Source organism: Hyperoodon ampullatus (assembly GCF_949752795.1).
Source record: "Hyperoodon ampullatus genome assembly, chromosome: 19".
In the NCBI taxonomy this organism is placed as follows: Eukaryota; Metazoa; Chordata; class Mammalia; order Artiodactyla; family Ziphiidae; genus Hyperoodon; species Hyperoodon ampullatus.
Window position 1 is genome coordinate 47,086,147 of NC_136932.1, and position 19,528 is coordinate 47,105,674.

The window sequence follows — 19,528 nt, forward strand, 5'->3', positions numbered from 1 at the left end:
AAGAGCTTGAAGAAAAAAATTGGCAGATTGTTGCCTGACCAAGAAACAGAAGATGAATGAAAGAGATGCATTTAAAACTATACCAAACACTAGTAGTTCCCCTAAACCCTCTTGTGTGGGACGGTGCAGAATGGGGGATGTTAGGACACAAATCTAATTCTGTTTTACTCTGAAGGCCATGTCTTCCTACTAGACCAGAGCTAGTCAGACTGGTGCTCCATGGGCTAAATTCAGATAGCAGACGTATTTTGTTTGGCTGCACAGTATTTAAAAAAATGTGAATTGGCTGCCACTGTGTAAAACTTGGAAGAGTTTATATGTAAGTTCAGAGCTCCTGCTTGTCTTGAGTAATGGAATTGACTGGAGTTGAGTGACAGCTGCTCCTTTACATGAGGGGATGTGCTCCATAGTTCACCAGTCTCTATGTGTGAATTTCTGAACTTCTTTGGCATTTTTGTTTAGAATTCCTGCTATACTGTACGTGATATATATAATAGGTGTTTGGGCACTTAATGTTGGTTCAGTGGAATTGAATGAACTTGATTGGAGAGGAGGTTTGGAGTGACGTCTAGACCTCCAATTGTAATGAGTGGCTTGGCACTCAGGGGAGGCCCCGGGGACAACAAGTGCTGATTAGGATAAATTAATGACATGCTGGCTGGAGCCTGCGTAAAGCAAGATGAGCAGAGGGCAAAGGCCTGAAGTTTGGGTGTCTTACCATAGAGTTAGAGAGGAATGGGGAATTAGGGGAACCAGAGAAGGAGAGAAAAGGGAAGCACAGAGGGACCTTGGCAATGAAATGTCACTGGAGGCAAGGGAGCCAAGTGTGGGCAGTTACATCCAGTCTAACAAAGATGAGAGGAATGGACAGGCAAAAAGCCATGCCAGCAGGAAAGTAATTAGGGACTTTCAGAGGAAGTATGAGAAAAGGAAAGATTTGTGGGTCTGGAAGTTTGGCCCCGAAGTAGAGGCCCTGGGATCCTTCGTGGGCATATGAATGAGAGCTTTTTGGGGGGTCCTAATTGGGGAAGGCATAGATGGACATTGATTTAATATTCATCCTTTTCTTCAATACTGTCAGCATCATTTCTGACATCATCTAAAAGAAATTAGTCAGTATTCATGTTGCATCCTTAAAGAATGGACAAAAGAACCATCCAGACTCTGTCCTCTTGTTCTATTGGAATGAAATATTAATTAACTTAATATGTATTTTGGACAATCACCAGCCGGCAGAGACTGGAAACTTCTCTCACAGATATATCTCTCTGTATAAGTGCTATTGGCTTTGTGGGTTTTCTGTGGTAAAATTAAAATTCTGGTTTTGCTCTACCTTGTCACCCAGTTAGTAACCTGCTATGTGGACTCACTGGCTCTTAATTAGTATGTACTCAGAATGTGTAAACTCACTTTAACATTAGCCTAAGTAAAGTGTATTGAGGAAGATGAAATTAAAAATAACACATTGCAAAGTTCACGTTAGATATAGTTAGATCATCCATTGTTTTGGATGTAAACCTGGAAAACTATCATGACCCAATTCCACACGAAATCATTTCAAGTCTGGTATTGGGGGCACAGGGAACGCCATTGTTTCAGAAGAGCCACAATCTGTCTCTGTTGTCTTTGGGGTCAAACCACCTGGGTTTGCATCCTGACTCTGACACCTACCAACCAACTCTATGACTTCAGCCAAGTCGCAGAACCTCTTGTGACCCAGCCTCATTACATGAGGGTAATGATACCTATTGGAAGCCTCGTTGAAAGAGTTAAATGAGAGGATGAATGTGTTGAATTAATAATGTATGCCAAGCCCTTAAAGGCTTTTTGAGGATGGTGAAGCTTAAATCTTTCTATTATCAACTGCGCAAAAGTTTTATTAACTCGGGTGCCTATCAGTTCAGCAGAGCAAGTCGACTGGGATTCCGGAGTCTGAGTACTTTGCCATTGGGTCTAGCATTGGGATTTAAGAGAACGTTTAAAAAGAAAAAATCACCGAATCTCCCTTGGCCTTACTTTTTCCTGTTACTCGGCAGGCTATAGTAGCTACGAAGAACCTGGAAACCTGAGGTTGTGTGCCTTATTTTTTGAGAGAGCTTAAGGCAGAGCATAGCTCCCCAGAAATCAGCGGCAGAGATCTGTGTGCAGGGAGAAATGCTAGCCTCAGGGCGCGCTAACTTCCAACCCGGGGAGCAATCCAAACTCGGAGGCTGGCGGGGGACCGGGAGTCTGAGGTGTTGGTGGGATGGGAGCGGATGCTCCCGGGTCGGCTCGGACTCTCTCCGGCTACAACCAGAGCCCGAGTCGAGGTGAGCCCGGCGGCGTTGAGGGACGCGCGCCTCGGGGCCCGGAGGAGTTAGGTGACGTCACCTCCAGGAGGACTCGCTTTTTCATTAATGAAACCGGCCGGAGCGGGCGCATGCGCGGCAGGCCCCCTTTCCTCTCGCTTCCCCCTCCCCTTTCCCAGCCGCGCTCTCAATCTCGAGCTCGCTCGCTCTCCCTCTCCCCGGGCCGTGGAAAGGATCCCACTTCCGGTGGGGTGTCATGGCGGCGTCTCGGACTGTGATGGCTGTGGGGAGACGGCGCTAGTGGGGAGAGCGACCAAGAGGCCCCCTCCCCTCCCCGAGTCCCCCTCCCCCGTCCCCCTCCCCCCAGCCTCCTCGCCAACGCCCCCTTCCCCTCTCCCCTTCCCGGCCGGGCGCCGGCCACCCATCCCCACCCCCGTGGGAACGTTCGGCGCCTGCACTCCTCAGACCCTCTCTTCGCCTCTCCCCTCACCTCAGCCCCCGCTCCCCGCCCTCTTCCCGGCCCTGGGCGCCGGCCGCCCGGTCCCTCCGCCGCCCCCCGGCCGCGGGGAGGACATGGCCGCGCACAGGCCGGTGGAATGGGTCCAGGCCGTGGTCAGCCGCTTCGACGAGCAGGTAACGGGCCCTTGGCCGGCGGGAGGTGGGAGCGGAGCGGGGGTGGGGACGGAGTGGGTGAGGGGAGGAAGGAGCGGCCGCCTCCCCCGCGGCCGCCTCGGGCTCTAGAGGAAAGACTGGGGGGATAATTGGGGGTGGCCTAGGGGGGAGGTGCGGCAAGGAGGGGACAGCTGGTGGCTCGAGCTCCCCTTCCCTCCTAAGTCGGAGGTGGGGCCTTTTCCCTGACCACCCCTCCGACCCTCCATCCCCTTTATCCCAGCCCTTCCGCTTGCTAATAGGGATGAGTGACCTGGGGACGCTTTCAGGGGCTCTCCATGTGGATTTAATCATCCCCCCGCCTTACTATTTTTTTGTGAACGGAGGTGGGTTACATTTAGGGGTTTCCTTTTCCCTCAGTGGATCTCCTAACAGGGGGTGAGTAACTGAAGGAACCCCCAAGGCCCGTCTTGCGTACCCCCAATGGGAGAACGATAACATCCCGCCCCTCCCCCAGTTTCTTCAGCTTCCTCTCTTGGAGGGGGAAGAGTAGAAGAAAGCAGGGAAAGCACAGGTTTTGTTACTTTCTGCTCCGTCGTCTCAGCCCGCCCCGAGAGCTCCAAGTGCACACACACTGCACGTCTTTTTGATGCCCCATACGGGCGTCCCCCCATACCCTGATAAGACTGGCTTTTACATTGCCGTTTGCAGTGGAAACCATGGTTCTGATTCCCTCCTGCTTCTGAAATATTTTTCCTTTTTTCTTTTTTTCCCCCTTCCTTGGTAGTTGCAGTTTCCCCCTTTATTTTTTGTCAGAGATCTGAGAATGTGAGTGTTGCTTTCTATAGTGGGAATCTTGGGGATTAAGGGGAGAAGAGTGAAAGGAAAGTAGGAAACTGCATCTGAGCCACTGACAACAGAGAGCAAAGACAGCTGGGAAGTGGTCCTGAAGCCGTTAATTCTGCTAGTGTTTTGTTGTTTTTTTAAACTCTCACCTCTTAGCTGACAAGAGAACTTTCATTGAGAATATTTGAGATGGAAAAAAAAAAGTTTCATAGCTTGGAGAGGTACCTTTTTATTCCCTGAGCTTCAGACTCTAAATCCTGGGGCTGATCTGAATGAATGCACCCGGAGCCTTTTGTCAGTAGGATTTAGTTTAACTTTGTGTTGCTGTAGGTAGTTGGGGATCGTTTAAAGGGATGCTTTTTGCAGCTGCAGTTCTACCATGGGCTTCCTGTGATGAGGGAACTGTTTGAGACTGAGTCAATCTATTTTGTTTACTGGATATAATCATAAAACTGATTATGGGAGCTGAATGGGGGGAGGGCTCCACTTTTATTTGATCCATAAACATTTTCTTATGGGACTCATGGTGTTTCTGACCTATCTGAAAGATATTTGGGAATAAGCAGAGGAATTGAGAAGACATTTGAGAAGAAACTACTTAGGTAAAACAGAATTACGAAGCTGTCAGAGACTTGAAGTTCTTTCACACATCCTTATGCTTCCAGACCAAAAAGTATCTAAACGACTGTGCTACTAATCTGTTTGAGGAAGTGAAATGTTACTGCATATATTGGATTGTATTATTGCTAGAGCCTTAGATTTAAAACTTGAAAGAAAAGACTTTCTCTGTGTAATTTAAAAAAAGGATTTAAAAGACACACAGAAGAGCCCCAAAGCTGATCTGTGTGGACAGTTTAATCTGGGTGCGGGAATTTGATGGATTCATATCACGACTGTAGTTTCCAGTTTTTTTTTAGTTAAAAATTTTTTCCAGTTTTTAAACTTTATTTCTTCACTTCTTACCTGTTGATCTTTAGGCTTATCTGCCACATATGACAAACATAGTTTTCTGTTTTTTGAAAGAGGAATGATTTTGATCATATGCCCAGTAATGCAAGTAAATTTTTCCTTCTTTTTGTCCCCAGACTTAAAAGACCTTAGGCTTTGTTGTTTGCTTTGTTATGAATATTGTGGAATCAAACTCACCACCATCTCTTAAAAAGTAAGGATGTAAGAATTTTAAACAGAAGCATTAAAAAAATATGTTCCTTAGGTTGTAATTAAGAGAAGGATCCATAGGACAAATTATTCCTCACATTTTTCTCTTACAAGGTTAAAGCCCAGTGACTTTGAGATGTAAAAGTATAAGAGTTTCGGTGTTTAACATAAGGCATTTATATACATTAACTTATTATAGAAGTAATAAACGTTTAATTCAAATTAGAGTTTACCTTGGGGTTGGAAAGCAAGAAAACTAAAGCTCAGAGTGGTTAAATGACTTTCCAAGGTCACATAGCAGACCTAATAATAAGAGCCTCAGTATGAAAAGCATTGAATGCTGGACAGTCAGGAATATTTTTTTTGATAAGTATCCCATAGGATTTGTTTTAATAATCCAAAAGTATAGTTAGGAGAGAAGAATTTACCTTTTTATTTAGGGGGGAAGACAACCTGCATGTAGTGAGAGATATTTGTATGAGAGTCTTAAGCATTTCAACTATGTCTAAAAGTTTTAAATTTTGGATATATTGACTGTAATTTGTTTCACTGGGTCCAGCGGGAGGTGGGCTGCATCCTTTTATTATAGCTAAGACATGTGTGAGGCAGAGAGCATGGGCATGTCTAAAGATGGCAGCTCTATTTATGACTGAATTGATGTTTTGGTTGGACTTCTAATATTTGTGGTGATTAAAGTAGAAATGCATTACTAGCCGCTGTTGATTATGTATTGTACTCTGATGGGTATTGCTCAGCAACTTGGTGCAGTAGACCCAGTTTAAGCAAGTGGTAGTAGTGTTCCATCTTGACATTTTGAGCTCAAGTCCTTGTTTCCAAGTGGGTAAAATAAAATTCCTGTAACCTGCTGGTATTGCAACTAAACCTAATATTTATGGCCTAAGTTGAACAATTCTTAACAATTTGAAAAGTAAGTACTGGACTTCCCTGGCAGTCCAGTGGTTAAGACTCCGTGCTTCCACTGCAGGGCATGCGGGTTTGATCCCTGGTCAGGGAAGATCCCGCATGCACAGCTCGGCTAAAATAAAAACAAACAAACAAAAAGTAAGTACTTCCTTGATTAAGGATGGGAGTTGTGAAGGTGGACAGCTAGAAAGCTGAATGGATAAGTTATATCTTCTGCTTCTTCTTAACCTGCCTTTATGGTGCTGAGTGGTAAATTTCTAAATTGAAATTGGCAAATTTTAGGTGTGCAGCTTTAATTTGTGGCTCATTATCCAGGTTACTTAAATGAGAGGGAGAACCTTCTTACATGCCTCACCTAGCTCCATATGCCCCACCTGTCTCTGTAGGTCTTTGTTCCTAGAAAGGACTGTAGGAAAACTGGTCATATGAAGGTTTTTGTTTTAAGAAATTGAGAGAAGGTATCACCAAATGACTTGTTGTAAATATGTTCACTTAAACACTTACATTTTCCATATCTGGTCAAGTAAAAATGGTATATAAAAAGCCAAAAAACAACATTTTAAAGAACATATTAGAGAGTAAACCCTGATTTTTTATTTTTAATAATAGCATATTTGTTGTTGTAAATTGAATGCTAATCGGAATGTCCTTCGAATATGTGGTAGAAAACTCACGTTATAAAATGATTGGCAAGTGTCTTTGAAGTTACAAGCTACATGTTAATTGGCCAGATACATTTGTAAAACTTTGAAGTCATTTTGGATTAAAAAAAAAATCTCCTTAGCTTTGTTCTTAAAGCTTGGTCTGCGTTTGTAAGGCCTTATAAGTAGTTGAAAATGAATATTCTTTTGACAAAGGCTATGTTATGGTGAGTGAGAAAAAAATGCTTATTCTTTATTCTGGAATTCATCCTTTAAAAACAATTTCCAACTGGTCCTCAATTAGTTCTCTGTGTTCCCTCACTCCCCCCACCTTATCTAGCATCTAATTCAGTCTTTCTTTATGTGAGCGCCTTCCTTTTCACCTTCAAACTTAGATTTTTTTTTCTTTTAAACATTTACTTGGTCCTGTAGCTTTCTGTGTGTAGATCAGTCTTTTTCTTCCTTTGTTGCCAGATACCTGCTGCCTCTACTGTTTATCCACGTATGTCCTTCATAACTCTCTGAAAACTAGCTTTTGCCTCTGCTTTCCTTCTGGATTGCTTCTTTCCAGAAAGTGATTCCTTCTGGCAAAACAGTGGTTTTCTGATCAACTGTAATGCCTCTGTGGTGTTCCATTACCCCTGGAAATCAGTCTCCTCGAATTCCCAAGACATAATACTGTCTTGTATGTACGCTTGCAGACCCTTATATGTTGATGTTCTCATCAATCCTTGGGCTTTCTCTATCATACCATGCTGCCTATTGTTGAACTGCGGTTCCTAAATGAGGGTCTGAGTTTTGTTCTGCTATTTACAGCCTCAGTCCTTATGCTAGCCATTAGATCTCTGTGGATCCTAGATTTCCTCATCTGTTGGAATTGACTAGAAAATCTGTAAGATTTCTTTCTAGTTTAAATATTTGATGATTTTAATACTTTAACAGCATCTACCTATGCCACAACAGTATATCGGGAGCTGACCCCACTTAATTTACCTAATGTTTTCTCATTATGCCTTAGTGTGCACCTGTGTTCCAGGCAATCTGGCTTAGTCTCTTCTGTGTATGTCAAGCTTATTCCTGCTTCTCAGCCTTTGTTTACACCAGCCCCTGCCTAAATGCTTTAATTCCTCCTTTATCTTTTTTTAATTCCTGTCCACACTGAAATGGGCAGCTCAAGCTTCATTTTTCCCACGAAGTCTTTTTAGACTAAGCTCACTGCAGCCTCACTTCTTGGTGTGCTTGTCAGCTGGGGTTCTACAGAACCCCCCTTTAACATGTCTCCCTTTGGGAGGGTAGGTTGAACATAGTTTAGCATTGTTTTCTTTTATCTTTTTATCAGATAGAGTATAAACTTTCTTAAAAGCAAGAAGCCACGGTTAGAATTCCCCTAATAGTCACCCCAGGGCCCAGCACAGTTAGAAGCACACAGTGAGTCATTGATGGAAAGTTTTTCATATGATTCCTGGTTCAAAGGTAGACTGGCTAAAAAGAGTGGTAATTTTGGCTTTGTTTTAAATGTAAATAACTGAATTTTAATTTAGTCTTTATGGTAACCTTGGTCTTATTAAGTTAAGTGATATTTTAACTAGGAATAGGTTTTTAAGAAAAGAGAGCTTTAAGGAGGAACTTGTATATATTTATATTTCCTCCAACAGAGCTAACATTTTAAAATCAAGTTTCAGATCCAATTAACTATCTTTGTGATCTTGAATTTGTCATTTACTTTTAGTGTCAAGTCTCTACATAAGGAAATTTTTTGCAGTGGTCTGATAGGATAATGAATGTGAAACACTTTGAAAAGACTAAAATTATTCAGATGTAAAATTTATACATTTTCTTCACTGCTGACTGATTATTATGTTTTCACTAAATAAAGGAGATTGACTAGTCTCTGGACATGCCCCTGTATGTACCTTGGCCAATATATACCTTACTTTAGCATTCACTGACGAATACTTAGGGTACTGAGAGGGTCCTTAGGATGACTATAATCGATCTGTTTTCTTGTTTATCATCTAACTTGTGGCATACATAATATCCAGCTCTTCAAGTTTGGGAAGTGTAATAGAAAAATGTCATAAGGTGGGTGTGGCTTGGGCCAGCAATATTGTTATATTAGATTTTAAATATTGCTACAGTTTTTGACATTTTTGACCAATAGGAAATTAGAATCTTAAATCTTTTTTTTTTTTTTTTTTTTTGCGGTACGCGGGCCTCTCACTGTTGTGGCCTCTCCCGTTGCGGAGCACAGGCTCCGGACGCGCAGGCTCAGCGGCCATGGCTCATGGGCCCAGCTGCTCCGCGGCATGTGGGATCTTCCCGGACCGGGGCACGAACCCGTGTCCCCCGCATCGGCAGGCGGACTCTCAACCACCGCGCCACCAGGGAAGCCCCCCTTTTTTTTTTTGGGATGTATTTAGCATGGAGAATTTTGTCCTTAAAGAGAAGGTTAGAGATATACTATAATAGTAAGCATGCCTTATTTTTGCATCTTTGTTCTCTAAATTACTCAGACTGCTGTGGGGCATTTTTGTTTTATTTTCATATTTGTTGTTATGGTGTTCCATATAGACTCTCTGTTGTTGCATTAAAACAACATACTTTTCAGGGTGAGGGGTGTATTAAAAATGTGTTTTGCACATGTGTTCACTGGGCCTCAGTCTACTCTTCATTGGGGGTTTTGTGTGTGTCTGTATGTATATAAGACAAGGTACGGGACTTATAGGAAGGCTCATTTTTTAAAGGAAGTTTAAGGAGAATGTTCTATAGAAGAAGTAGAAGGGGAGATTTGTGGTCAGCTTAAACTGTTAAAAGGCTTAGAATCAATACTGAAGTAGAATATGGGCATCTTAAGCCCTTTCTTTGCTGAGGATTAACTTGGATTTATGAATAGCATTGGCTTATTCTGACTGACATCTTTTAGAATATCCCATTTTCTTGGGTGTGGAGAGGGAAGGATGAGACAAAGTGTGTTTTGACCTTGAAGAATAGAAAAGTTAAGGTGTTTTTACATTGTGGTGACTGTGAATTAAGTTTAAGGTTTCAGCAATTTGTAAATTTCTGTTTCATACTGTGTGGTAGAGCCTTCAGGAAAACAGCACACTCAGAGGTTGTGCTGAAGAACATTTTAATGTTGTAGAATATAAATAACTGGACTTGATAGTGCCTCCAATAAACTCTCTCCAGGTGCCTGCTGTCGATGGCATATTTGACCACTTCATGTGTTATATGCCTGAGATATGTAGTTACCTTCTTTGGTTCTCTGAGTGGCTTTTGAGCCATTGATTATGTCATCAGAAGGGCTTCTGTTAAGACAAGAAAGCCCCAAGCTCATATGGAATCCCATCCTGTTGTAATGAAAAATTGGAATTATTCTCTAAACTTTACGTGTTTTTGCTATAAATGGTACTAATCACTTTGCTGTAGCAATAACTTGAGGTACAGACTTACAGATTGCATATTTTCTTTAAACCACAGCCTGGCAGTCTTCTGATTTGGCTTAGGGTTGCCACTACGGTCTACGCGCTGTTGCCTGCCCCTATTCATATTTTATAGTTTGGAGTGTCTTATCCTGTTGGATTTCAGAGAACTTACTTAACTTTTTCTGGTGAAATCCTTACCCCCTCCGTTTCACATCCCCCAAAGCAGGGTGTTGTGTCTAGTGCAAGAGGCATGAAGTTAAGTTAGTAAATAGCAGGACTTTTAGAAATTTACTTTAAAGGACTTTTATTTAACTTATTTTAAATCATAGTTTTATATCCAGATAATGGCCTTGTGGGTAATTATGGCTATAACAATCTCAAGCGACCCTTTTCTGTTTAATTGTTGACAGCTTTCCTTGGATAGTCCTCATAGTCATTTGGGCATGAGAAAACCACTCTTACTGCCTCAAATTTGTGATGGCAGAGTATACTATGTAGTAAGAGAAAGAGCTTTTGACTGTGCAGTTTTCAGAGTGACCTTGGGTAAGTCAACCTCTCTGAACTTCAGTTTTCTGTTTTCATCTGTAAAATGGGGATAATATCTGCCTTACTTATGTCATGGGCTTGTTTAGTGTCTTAGATGTGACTCTTTTATGTGAAAGGAAGCTGTAAATAATCATAAAAGTGTATTGCCATGATTATTATCCTGTGCAGTATTTTTTCTATCTATTCTTTATATCGATAGTTTGGTGATTATTATTATTTCTATAATGCATGAAAAAAAACTAGAGAGGCAAAGCAACTTGTTCACAATCCTATGACATGTAATTAATTGAGTTTAAACTAGAGTGTGGGTGTCTTAATCCTTAGAGCAGTAACTTTCAATAAATAGAGCTTTATAAAAAGGGCCTAAATTTTGTGAACAGATAGCACAAATATGTAGAGTGAGGAAAGTATTATTGCTTCTTCACTCAAAAATGACATGTTACGTTTTACCTTTTATGTTCATAAGAGAGTATCTGGAAATCTTTTTCGATTGGTTATGTGTTAGACATAAGTTTTAAGCATTATATACTGATTTCATTGTTTATCATTCTTCTTTTCACCTTATCAAAGCTTCTCTTGGCTGTTAGAAGTTGTACCATTGTTCCCCTTTTATTTAGTTTTATAACATTTTATAACTCACTGCAGATTTTTAGGTGAGGAGAGTTGAATTCTGAAGGTGAGAGAGTAGAATTTGTGAGAGTACCAACAGGAATGTATAATTATAAATATGAGATTATGTTTTTATTTCATTCTTTTATCTGGCATTTCACAGTCAAGTTTTGTAAAGTTGCTTTTCATACTCTAAGAACATTCCATTTAGGATTTGATTAAATTTGAGACAACCTTTTAAACTTTGGTAGTGTTTGAGTGCCTTGTTCTGTTGGATTTCTGGGTCTTTCTTTTTGTCTGTGCCCGTCTGCTTTCCTTCCTTGTTTCCTTCCTTTGTCTACTTTTCAGCTCCTTCCCGCCCCCATCCCCAATAACAACTTTCAAATCATTCATCTTGTCTTTTAGAGTATCTTTCCAAATCTCCTGTCTTTATCAGTGCCTTTCACTTCTGTCCCAGCTCAGGGCTGGGAAGATGTTTTAACTTTATGCTCCAGGCAGGTCTTCTTCCTTTTGGGTAATGGACTAAGGGGGAAAGAAAAGAAGCATTTGTATTTCCTGTTATGTTTCAGTTTTTGGTCTCTGATAACTGAATTTACAGTAGGGAATGGGAGAGATAGAAAGCATTGTTTTGGTTAAATGTTGGTAACAAAGATCAGTAAAGACCTGTGCTCTGGTTTCTGCCCTAACACGAACTACCTTTGCTATATTATGTAAATCTCCTCAATTCTGAGCTATTTCATTTACTGAATGTTAAACAGGAAAAATATAATCTGACAGTCCAAAGCTTTTATAATTCTTAAAATGGGTTGATGTGTGTTTCATTTTTTTAGAGCCAGTCCTTTTGACTAAGAAAATAATTCCAGTCACTAATTGATTAGTGACAGATCCTTAGTTAGAAGGAATCTGAGCTTACTTAAATCCACTTCTGCAATAGCCCTGACAGAAAATTGTTCAACCTCTACTTGGACATTTATTAAAAAAAAAAAATAGAGTGGTAATTCATATTCATTGTAGGAATATGAAATGTAACAAAATCACAATAAATAAATAAAAGTCATTTATAATAGCACAACTCAGAGGAGAACCACAGTTGAAATTCTGAAATTAGACCCCTTGGGTTTGAATTCTTGAGCTTGGGCTCTGCCATTGCTTACTAGTCCTTGGCCAGGTTATTTAGCTTCAGGCTTCAGTTTCTTCACTTGTAAAAAGGGGTCAATAATAGTACTTACTTCACAGAGATTGATGTGAGATTTATATTAGGAAATACATGTAGAGCACGTGGCATAGTTTCTGGCAATTAATGTTAGATACTGTTGCTTTTATTAAGTTGTTGGGATTGAATGAGATACACTGTCTTATAATCTGCTCTTTTAACATAATATAACGTGAGCATTTGCCCATATGATTATACTTTCTTTTGCATTATTTAAAAATTTAAGGTATTATATGTAATTGTTATTTTTTCTTAATATTTTAAAAATAAATTTTGAATTTCCTACACTGAATATGTATTTTTATAATCAGAAAAGCAATTGGTAACAAAGCAAATAAATGTTACTTTATAAAATGTAACTGGAATGTATTAATGTAAAAAAAAATCTCAATTTTTAGCAGAGTAAGGTTAACATAAGAGTAGGATCAAAATGAGGTGACTATAATAAAATTATTAAAGTACAAGAACTTCTTACAGTGCCTTCAGCTGTCCAGGTGAGAGGGGATCATGACCTGCCCACAAGAGAAGCCTTCTTGACAGGTCTGTTGATTTCAGAGTTTTCAAGGATGGTTGTATGGTTGTACCTCACAAAATTTGACCAGTTCCTCTACAGACAATAGGATAAATCCTTTTTTATTCCTGTCTGTTATAAATAGTACTATGATATGCAATCTTATTTTGCCCTTTGGGCAGCCAGGGGTACTACATCTCAAGGTAACACATTCCATTAGTAGAATTGTAATTGTTAGAAACTGTCCCTTAAATTGAGCCTCCTCTGTCTTATTTGATCGCTAAACATTCACGTTCCTATTATTTGTGGTAGATGCTGAGTGCTGTGGTAAATGCTGCGGAAATAAAGACAAGACATGCTCTTGGTCTCAAGGAACCTAAAGTCTAGTAAGAGAGAAGGATGAAAAGAAAATTATGGTGAATGTTATGATGGATGCATAGGATACAATGGGAGTGTATGAGAGGAGCACTTAATTTAGACTGGGCAGCCAGGGAGAGCTTGACAGAAAGTGAAGCCTGAACTAAGTTGTGAATCTGGTAGGTTCTTATATGCCATACTAAAATGTTTAAGCTCTCACTTGAAGATTTTGGGTGAATGTAATTTCATCTAATGGCTTATGCTTTGGTGGGAGAGGTTGAAAAATATAATAAAGGGAAATGTGGAATGAAGTACCATAGGAGGTAGAAGAAGATAGGGATCTAAATTCAGGTGGTGGATTTAGAGACTGAGATGGTAGAGAAGGAAAGAATGGGTTTGGTCTCTAATGACTGTTGGGGTAAATGAGAGAGAGAGAGAGAGAGAGTGCAGCTTAAGGGCACTTAGCAATATTGGGCAGTATTAAGGACTCAGCTGAGTTTGGAGACAACGTCTTTGTTATGGTCATAGTCACTAGAATTGAAGGGATCAAGGAGTGTTGGGGACCAGTTGTTGGATAGGTGGTCCACCTTGACATTGAAGTCACCTAGATTAGGGTTGCCAGATTTAGCAAATGGAAATATAGGATGCCCAGTTAAATGTGAATTTCAGATAAACAGTAAATGTTTAGTATAAGTATTTCCCAATTATTGCATGGGATATAGTTACACTAAAAATATTACTTATGTTTATCTGAAATTCAAATTTAATTGGGAGTCCTGTACTTTATCAGGCAACACTCACCTAGATGGTAATGGATGTGAGGTAGAGGAAAAACTGAGCCGGGAGTCAAATTGTTTTGATGATGGGGAAAATATCTAGAAAATTTGTAGGTGACTGTGACAAAGTTTGTTAGTGAGTAGCACATGAGTCATGAGCCTCAAGGAAGAGTGGGAAGAGTAGAAAAGTTTGGAATTTGGCCTCCTGGAGTCTTCTATTCATTGTTCCTAATTCTATTCTCTATAACTCTTCAGAATGTTTGTCTTTTTACTTTAAAAATGTTGGAAGACAGATCTTAAGTATTCCTCAGGGTTGTCTCCTCCACCCCGAAATATATTGTTCATTCAATTATTTATAGTATAAATTGTTAAGATATTTCACTATCATGGTTGTTTTTTCTCTTGGTGCAGTGGTGGTCAGTATTCAGGCATATCATTTGTCATCCCTTTTCTAAGTATTTTTGTATATGAGGATGTTATGTGAGACTTAAAAAAAAGGCTTACAAAATGCTGAGCTTCAGGTACTCTGTATTTTTGGTATTCATCTGATTATCGGTACAGTTAACCTATCAAAGAGCATGTGTGTGCATGTGTATTTTTTTTAAAGTTTTATTATGAAAAATTTTAACATATGCAAAAAATAGATGATTATAAATGAACCCCCATGTACCCATTACCCAGCTTCTTCTTAGTTTTATTTCATCCATAGTCCTACCCCTTTCCTGCTCTGTGCGTTTTCATTATTTTGAAGCAATCCCAGTTATCATTTCCGTGTGACTTATTCTTAACTCATGCTCACCTTCAGAGCTGTGCGATATAAATACAGTACTCAGTGGGGAAGACTTGAACTTGAGTCCTAATTGTCTCCTGAGGAATGAGTTAACCTGGGCAAGTCAAGCTATCTGAGTATTTTGAAGAGTGTGTGTGAGGGTTGGGGAGGAGACATATGCTACCTGCCCTTTTTCACAAATCAGAGATACGAGGGAATGTATGTGAAGGTAGTTTGTAAACTTGCTTTACACAGGTAAGATTTCATTATTGTTAGTAAATAATTCTTCCTTCTGTAAGTGCTTAAAAGTCATCTGCATAATAATCAGTCCTAGAATTATTTGGGTGTTGACATTAAATTAAGTCCATAGTCCTAAAATGACCTTTTCACCTTTAGCTGCACCTGCATTTTGAGGCACTGTTGTTTTCTTGTTCCCAGTCTGGCACCTTTCTGTTTTTTGTGAATTCTCAGAGTTCACAGACAGCATTCCCCTTGTCACATTTCAAAATTTTCATTTGTCCCCTTGGATTAATTCATATAGACTTGAATTCAGATAAGCAGGTAAGTGGGGTCTTTATGCATTATCTAAGTGTTCTGATGACTGTCAACAATGCTCTTTTTTACATTTGAAGATAATTTTGTTTTCTGCTAAAACAATTAGAAATAAAATTGAATTGAATAGTTCTACTTTCAGTCTCCTATAGGTATTATACCATGTACTCTAACTAATGATTCTTGCCTTTCCTTCCTCCTCTTCTTGATCGTAATATATTTTTTGAAGGCTTTACATATTTATTTTAACATCTTATCGTTAAAGTCTTTAGTGAGTCTGAACTTTTAACTTTTTATATTCATGTATCAGTTTATCTGTTGTATGTAGTGTGTGTTCTTTCTCTAATGGCCTTATCAATACCGAGCTGGGGATGGGCGACAGGAGGAACAGGCACGTTAGTTTCTTTCTTTCTTTTTTTTTTGGCCGCACCGGGCAGCTTGCGGGATCTCAGTTACCGGACCAGGGATTGAACCTGGGCCACGGCAGTGACAGCCCGGAATCCTAACCACTAGGCCACCAGGGAACTCCCACATTAGTTTCTTTAGAAATGTCAGCTTTACCAGATCACTTAAGACTCTTGTTAAAAGTACAGATTTCCTGGCCCCACTGAACATCTGTGAGTTCTAGAGGTATGGACAACGAGTTGTAGTTTAAAAACTCTCCCCAGGTTACTTTGATGTAAAGCTGGGTTTGGGAATCACTGTATGATATGCAGGGAGACTTAAGCTTCTGGGTAGTATAGTCATCTATGTAGTACATAGTACAGTCATCTATATCACTGCAATGAGCAGTAAAAAACTGAATGAACCTTTAAAATCATATTTTAAAAAATATTGGAGACCTGTAGAAGTAATCACGACTAGATTAATTAAAATTCCAGATACAGAAGAACCCTTTGTAGGTGAGAAGAGGATTGCTGACATTTGCTGATTCTGGACACAGACTGAAGAAAAAGAATGAACCAGAGCTGAACTGAGTCTTACTTAAAACTGCAGCATAGCACTGACACATTTCAATTCGTGAATTGATTGAAATGATGAGCCTCTCTCATCCCTTTTGCCTAATAGAGTAGATAGAGAGTGCTCACTGGGAAGATATATTCTGGGGTCTCTGAGGCTCTTTCATTTCCAGTATCCAGCGTACAATGAACAATTTCTAAAAATTTGAAAAGGTGGGAAACTGTGATCCTTAATCAAGAAGAAAAATAAATGGTAGAAGTAGACCTACAGGTAATTGAAATGATCAGACAGGGACTTTATTTGTTTTGTTTTTTTTTTTGCGGTACGCGGGCCTCTCACTGTTGTGGCCTCTCCCGTTGCGGAGCACAGGCTCCGGACGCGCAGGCTCAGCAGCCATGGCTCACGGGCCCAGCCGCTCCGCGGCATGTGGGATCTTCCCGGACCGGGGCACAAACCCGTGTCCCCTGCATCGGCAGGCGGACTCTCAACCACTGCGCCACCAGGGAAGCCCCCAGACAGGGACTTTAAAATAACTATGATATGATAAAGAAAATACAGGAAAACGTGGACAAAATGGAAAGGTGGAGAATTTCTATAGAGAATTGGAATTCATGAAAAGGAATTAAATGGATATTCTAAGAATCAAAAACACGTCAGTAGCTTAAGGTCTGTCATTTATATGTTACTGAGAAAACTTTGGTGCAGGACTCTAGGATCTCACTCCATCCCTTGCCTTACTCTTCATTTATCTAAAAAAATGGGAAAACAGGTCAATCGAATATATACCATTTAAGTTCTATGAGAGAAGGGACTGTGTCTGTCTTTTCACTGCTGTGTTCCCAGGGCTTAGTGCCTGACACATTAAAAATAAAACAAAGGGGCTTCCCTGGTGGCGCAGTGGTTGAGAGTCCGCCTGCCGATGCAGGGGACACGGGTTCGTGCCCTGGTCTGGGAAGATCCCACATGCTGCGGAGCAGCTGGGCCCGTGAGCCATGGCCACTGAGCCTGTGCGTCCGGAGCCTGTGCTCCGCAACGGGAGAGGCCACAATGGTGAGAGGCCCGCGTACCGCAAAAAATAAATAAATAAATAAATAAATAAATAAATAACTAAATAAAACAAAAAACATGCAACAACAAGAAGCCCACAGTATCTGACATTAATTATTCGTTGGGTGGATTTAATAGACTATACCAATAAAAGACAAGAGTACAGAACTTGTAGACAAGTCAATAGAAAATAATCCAGTTTGAAGCACAGGAAGGAAAAAACAATGGAAGAAGTAGGACAGAACAAGAGATAGGTATAACTCTAGTAAAAAGTTGAATAGTGTGTGGGACTTCCCTGGTGGTCCAGTGGTTAAGACACCACGCTTCCAATGCAGGGGGTGCCGGGTTGGATCCCTGGTCGGGGAACTAAGATCCCACATGCCACTCAGCGTGGCCCCCCCAAAAAAGAAAAAAAAAGTCGAGTAACGTGTAATTGGAAACCCAGAAGTAGAGAAGGGAACTTAGTGTGGGAGCAAATATTTGAAGAGATAATGGTAAGACATTTTCCAAAACTGATGAAGGATATCAACCCATAGATGCAAGTAGTTTAGCAAACCCCAAGCAAGATAAATACAAAGAAAAATACACTTTCTAAATACACTCAGACATATCTTAATTGATCCGTTGAAAACTAGAGACAAACTCTTAAAAGCAACCAGATGGAAAAAAAATAAGTTGTTACTTTCAAAGAAACTAATATAACTGATGGCTGAATTTTGAACACAGCAGTGGAAACTGGGAAATAATGGAATGACATTTTTTAAGTGTTGAACAAAAAAAACCTGTCAAGTTAGAATTCTGTTCCCAGCAGAAGTATCCTTCAGAAATAAGGGTAAAATAAAGACATTTTTAGACAAACAAAAGCTGAGAGAATTAATCACCAGCAGACCTGCTCTGTAAGACTTACTAAAGGAAGTTCTTTAGGCAGAGGGGAAACATGTCAAGTGGAAGGACAAAACTATAGGAAATAATGAAGAGCACCCAATTGGGTGTAAAATTAGTAAATATACACCCAATATGAATAAATATACAAAAACAGTGCCTTCCCCCTCCCCCCATGTTCTTAGGAACTTTTTAGGAACTTTATTTTAGGAATTTCAGTTTTTTATTATTATAGAAATTCTAGAATAGGATTTCTACAGTTTCTAGAATGATAGAAATTCTACAGTTTTATTAAAGCAAACTTGCCATACAGTAAATAAATAAACTGCATATATTTAAAATGTACAATTTGATGACTTTTCCTATATTTTTAAGCCTGTGTTAACACCACAATCAAGATAATGAATATATATATCACCTGCAAAAGTTTCCTCCAGCCCCCATAATCCATTCTGTACCTCCATCCCATTTCTGGGCACCTGCTGAGCTGTTTTTCTCAATATTTATTCATTCACCTGTTGGTAGACACTTGGGTTGCTCCAGTTTTTAGCTACTGCAAATGACGTTGTCCTGAAGATTCATGTATATGACTTTGTGTGGACGTATACATTCATTTCTCTTGAGTAAATACAAAGGAGTCGAATGGCTGGGTCATATGGTGGGTGTATATTTAACTTTTTAAGAAGCTGCCAATCATTGTTTTCCAAAGTGATTATGTCATTTTTACAGGAGTATATGAGGATTCCAGTTGTTCCACATCCTTGCCAACATTTATTTGCTTAAAAAAATTTTTTTTGACTAAAAATTTTTAAAATTATAGCCATCCAATGGGTGGGAAATGGTATATCATTCTGGTTTTGATTTGCATTTCCCCAATGACCAATGAGCATCTTTTCATGTACTTAATTTACCATCTGAATATTTTCTTTTCTTTTTTTTTTTTTTTTTTTTTTGCGGTACGCGGGCCTCTCACTGCTGTGGCCTCTCCCGATGCGGAGCACAGGCTCCGGACGCGCAGGCTAAGCGGCCATGGCTCACGGGCCCAGCCGCTCCGCGGCATGTGGGATCTTCCCGGACCGGGGCACGAACCTGTGTCCCCAGCATCGGCAGGCGGACTCCCAACCACTACGCCACCAGGGAAGCCCCCTGAATATTTTCTTTGTTGAAGTGTATATTTGAATCTTTTGCCCATTTTTTTAAAATTGGGATTTTTTATTATTGAATTTTTGAGAGCTTGTAATCTATGCTGAATACAAGTCCTTCACAAGATAATGTGATTTGCAAATATTTTCTCCCGGTTTCTGGCTTGTTTTGTTTTTTTGCTTTTGTTTTCTTCTCAAAGTCTTGAAAGCAGATGTTCTTAATTTTGCTGAAGTCCAAATTATCAGTTTTTCTAAAAAAAAAAAAAAGAGGATCAT

General features: G+C 40.0%; 1 protein-coding gene across 1 annotated transcript in view; it reads left to right on the top strand.

Annotated features, from left to right (window-relative positions):
* Positions 1-2,861: 2,861 nt before the first annotated feature.
* NF1 (neurofibromin 1) overlaps positions 2,862-19,528 on the top strand; it is a gene marked incomplete at both ends in the record, with an annotated part of 254,679 nt that continues 238,012 nt past the window's right edge. The window contains one exon of the mRNA XM_079725195.1: positions 2,862-2,921. Coding sequence (XP_079581321.1) covers positions 2,862-2,921 — 60 coding nt within the window. The remainder of the gene's footprint in view (positions 2,922-19,528) is intronic.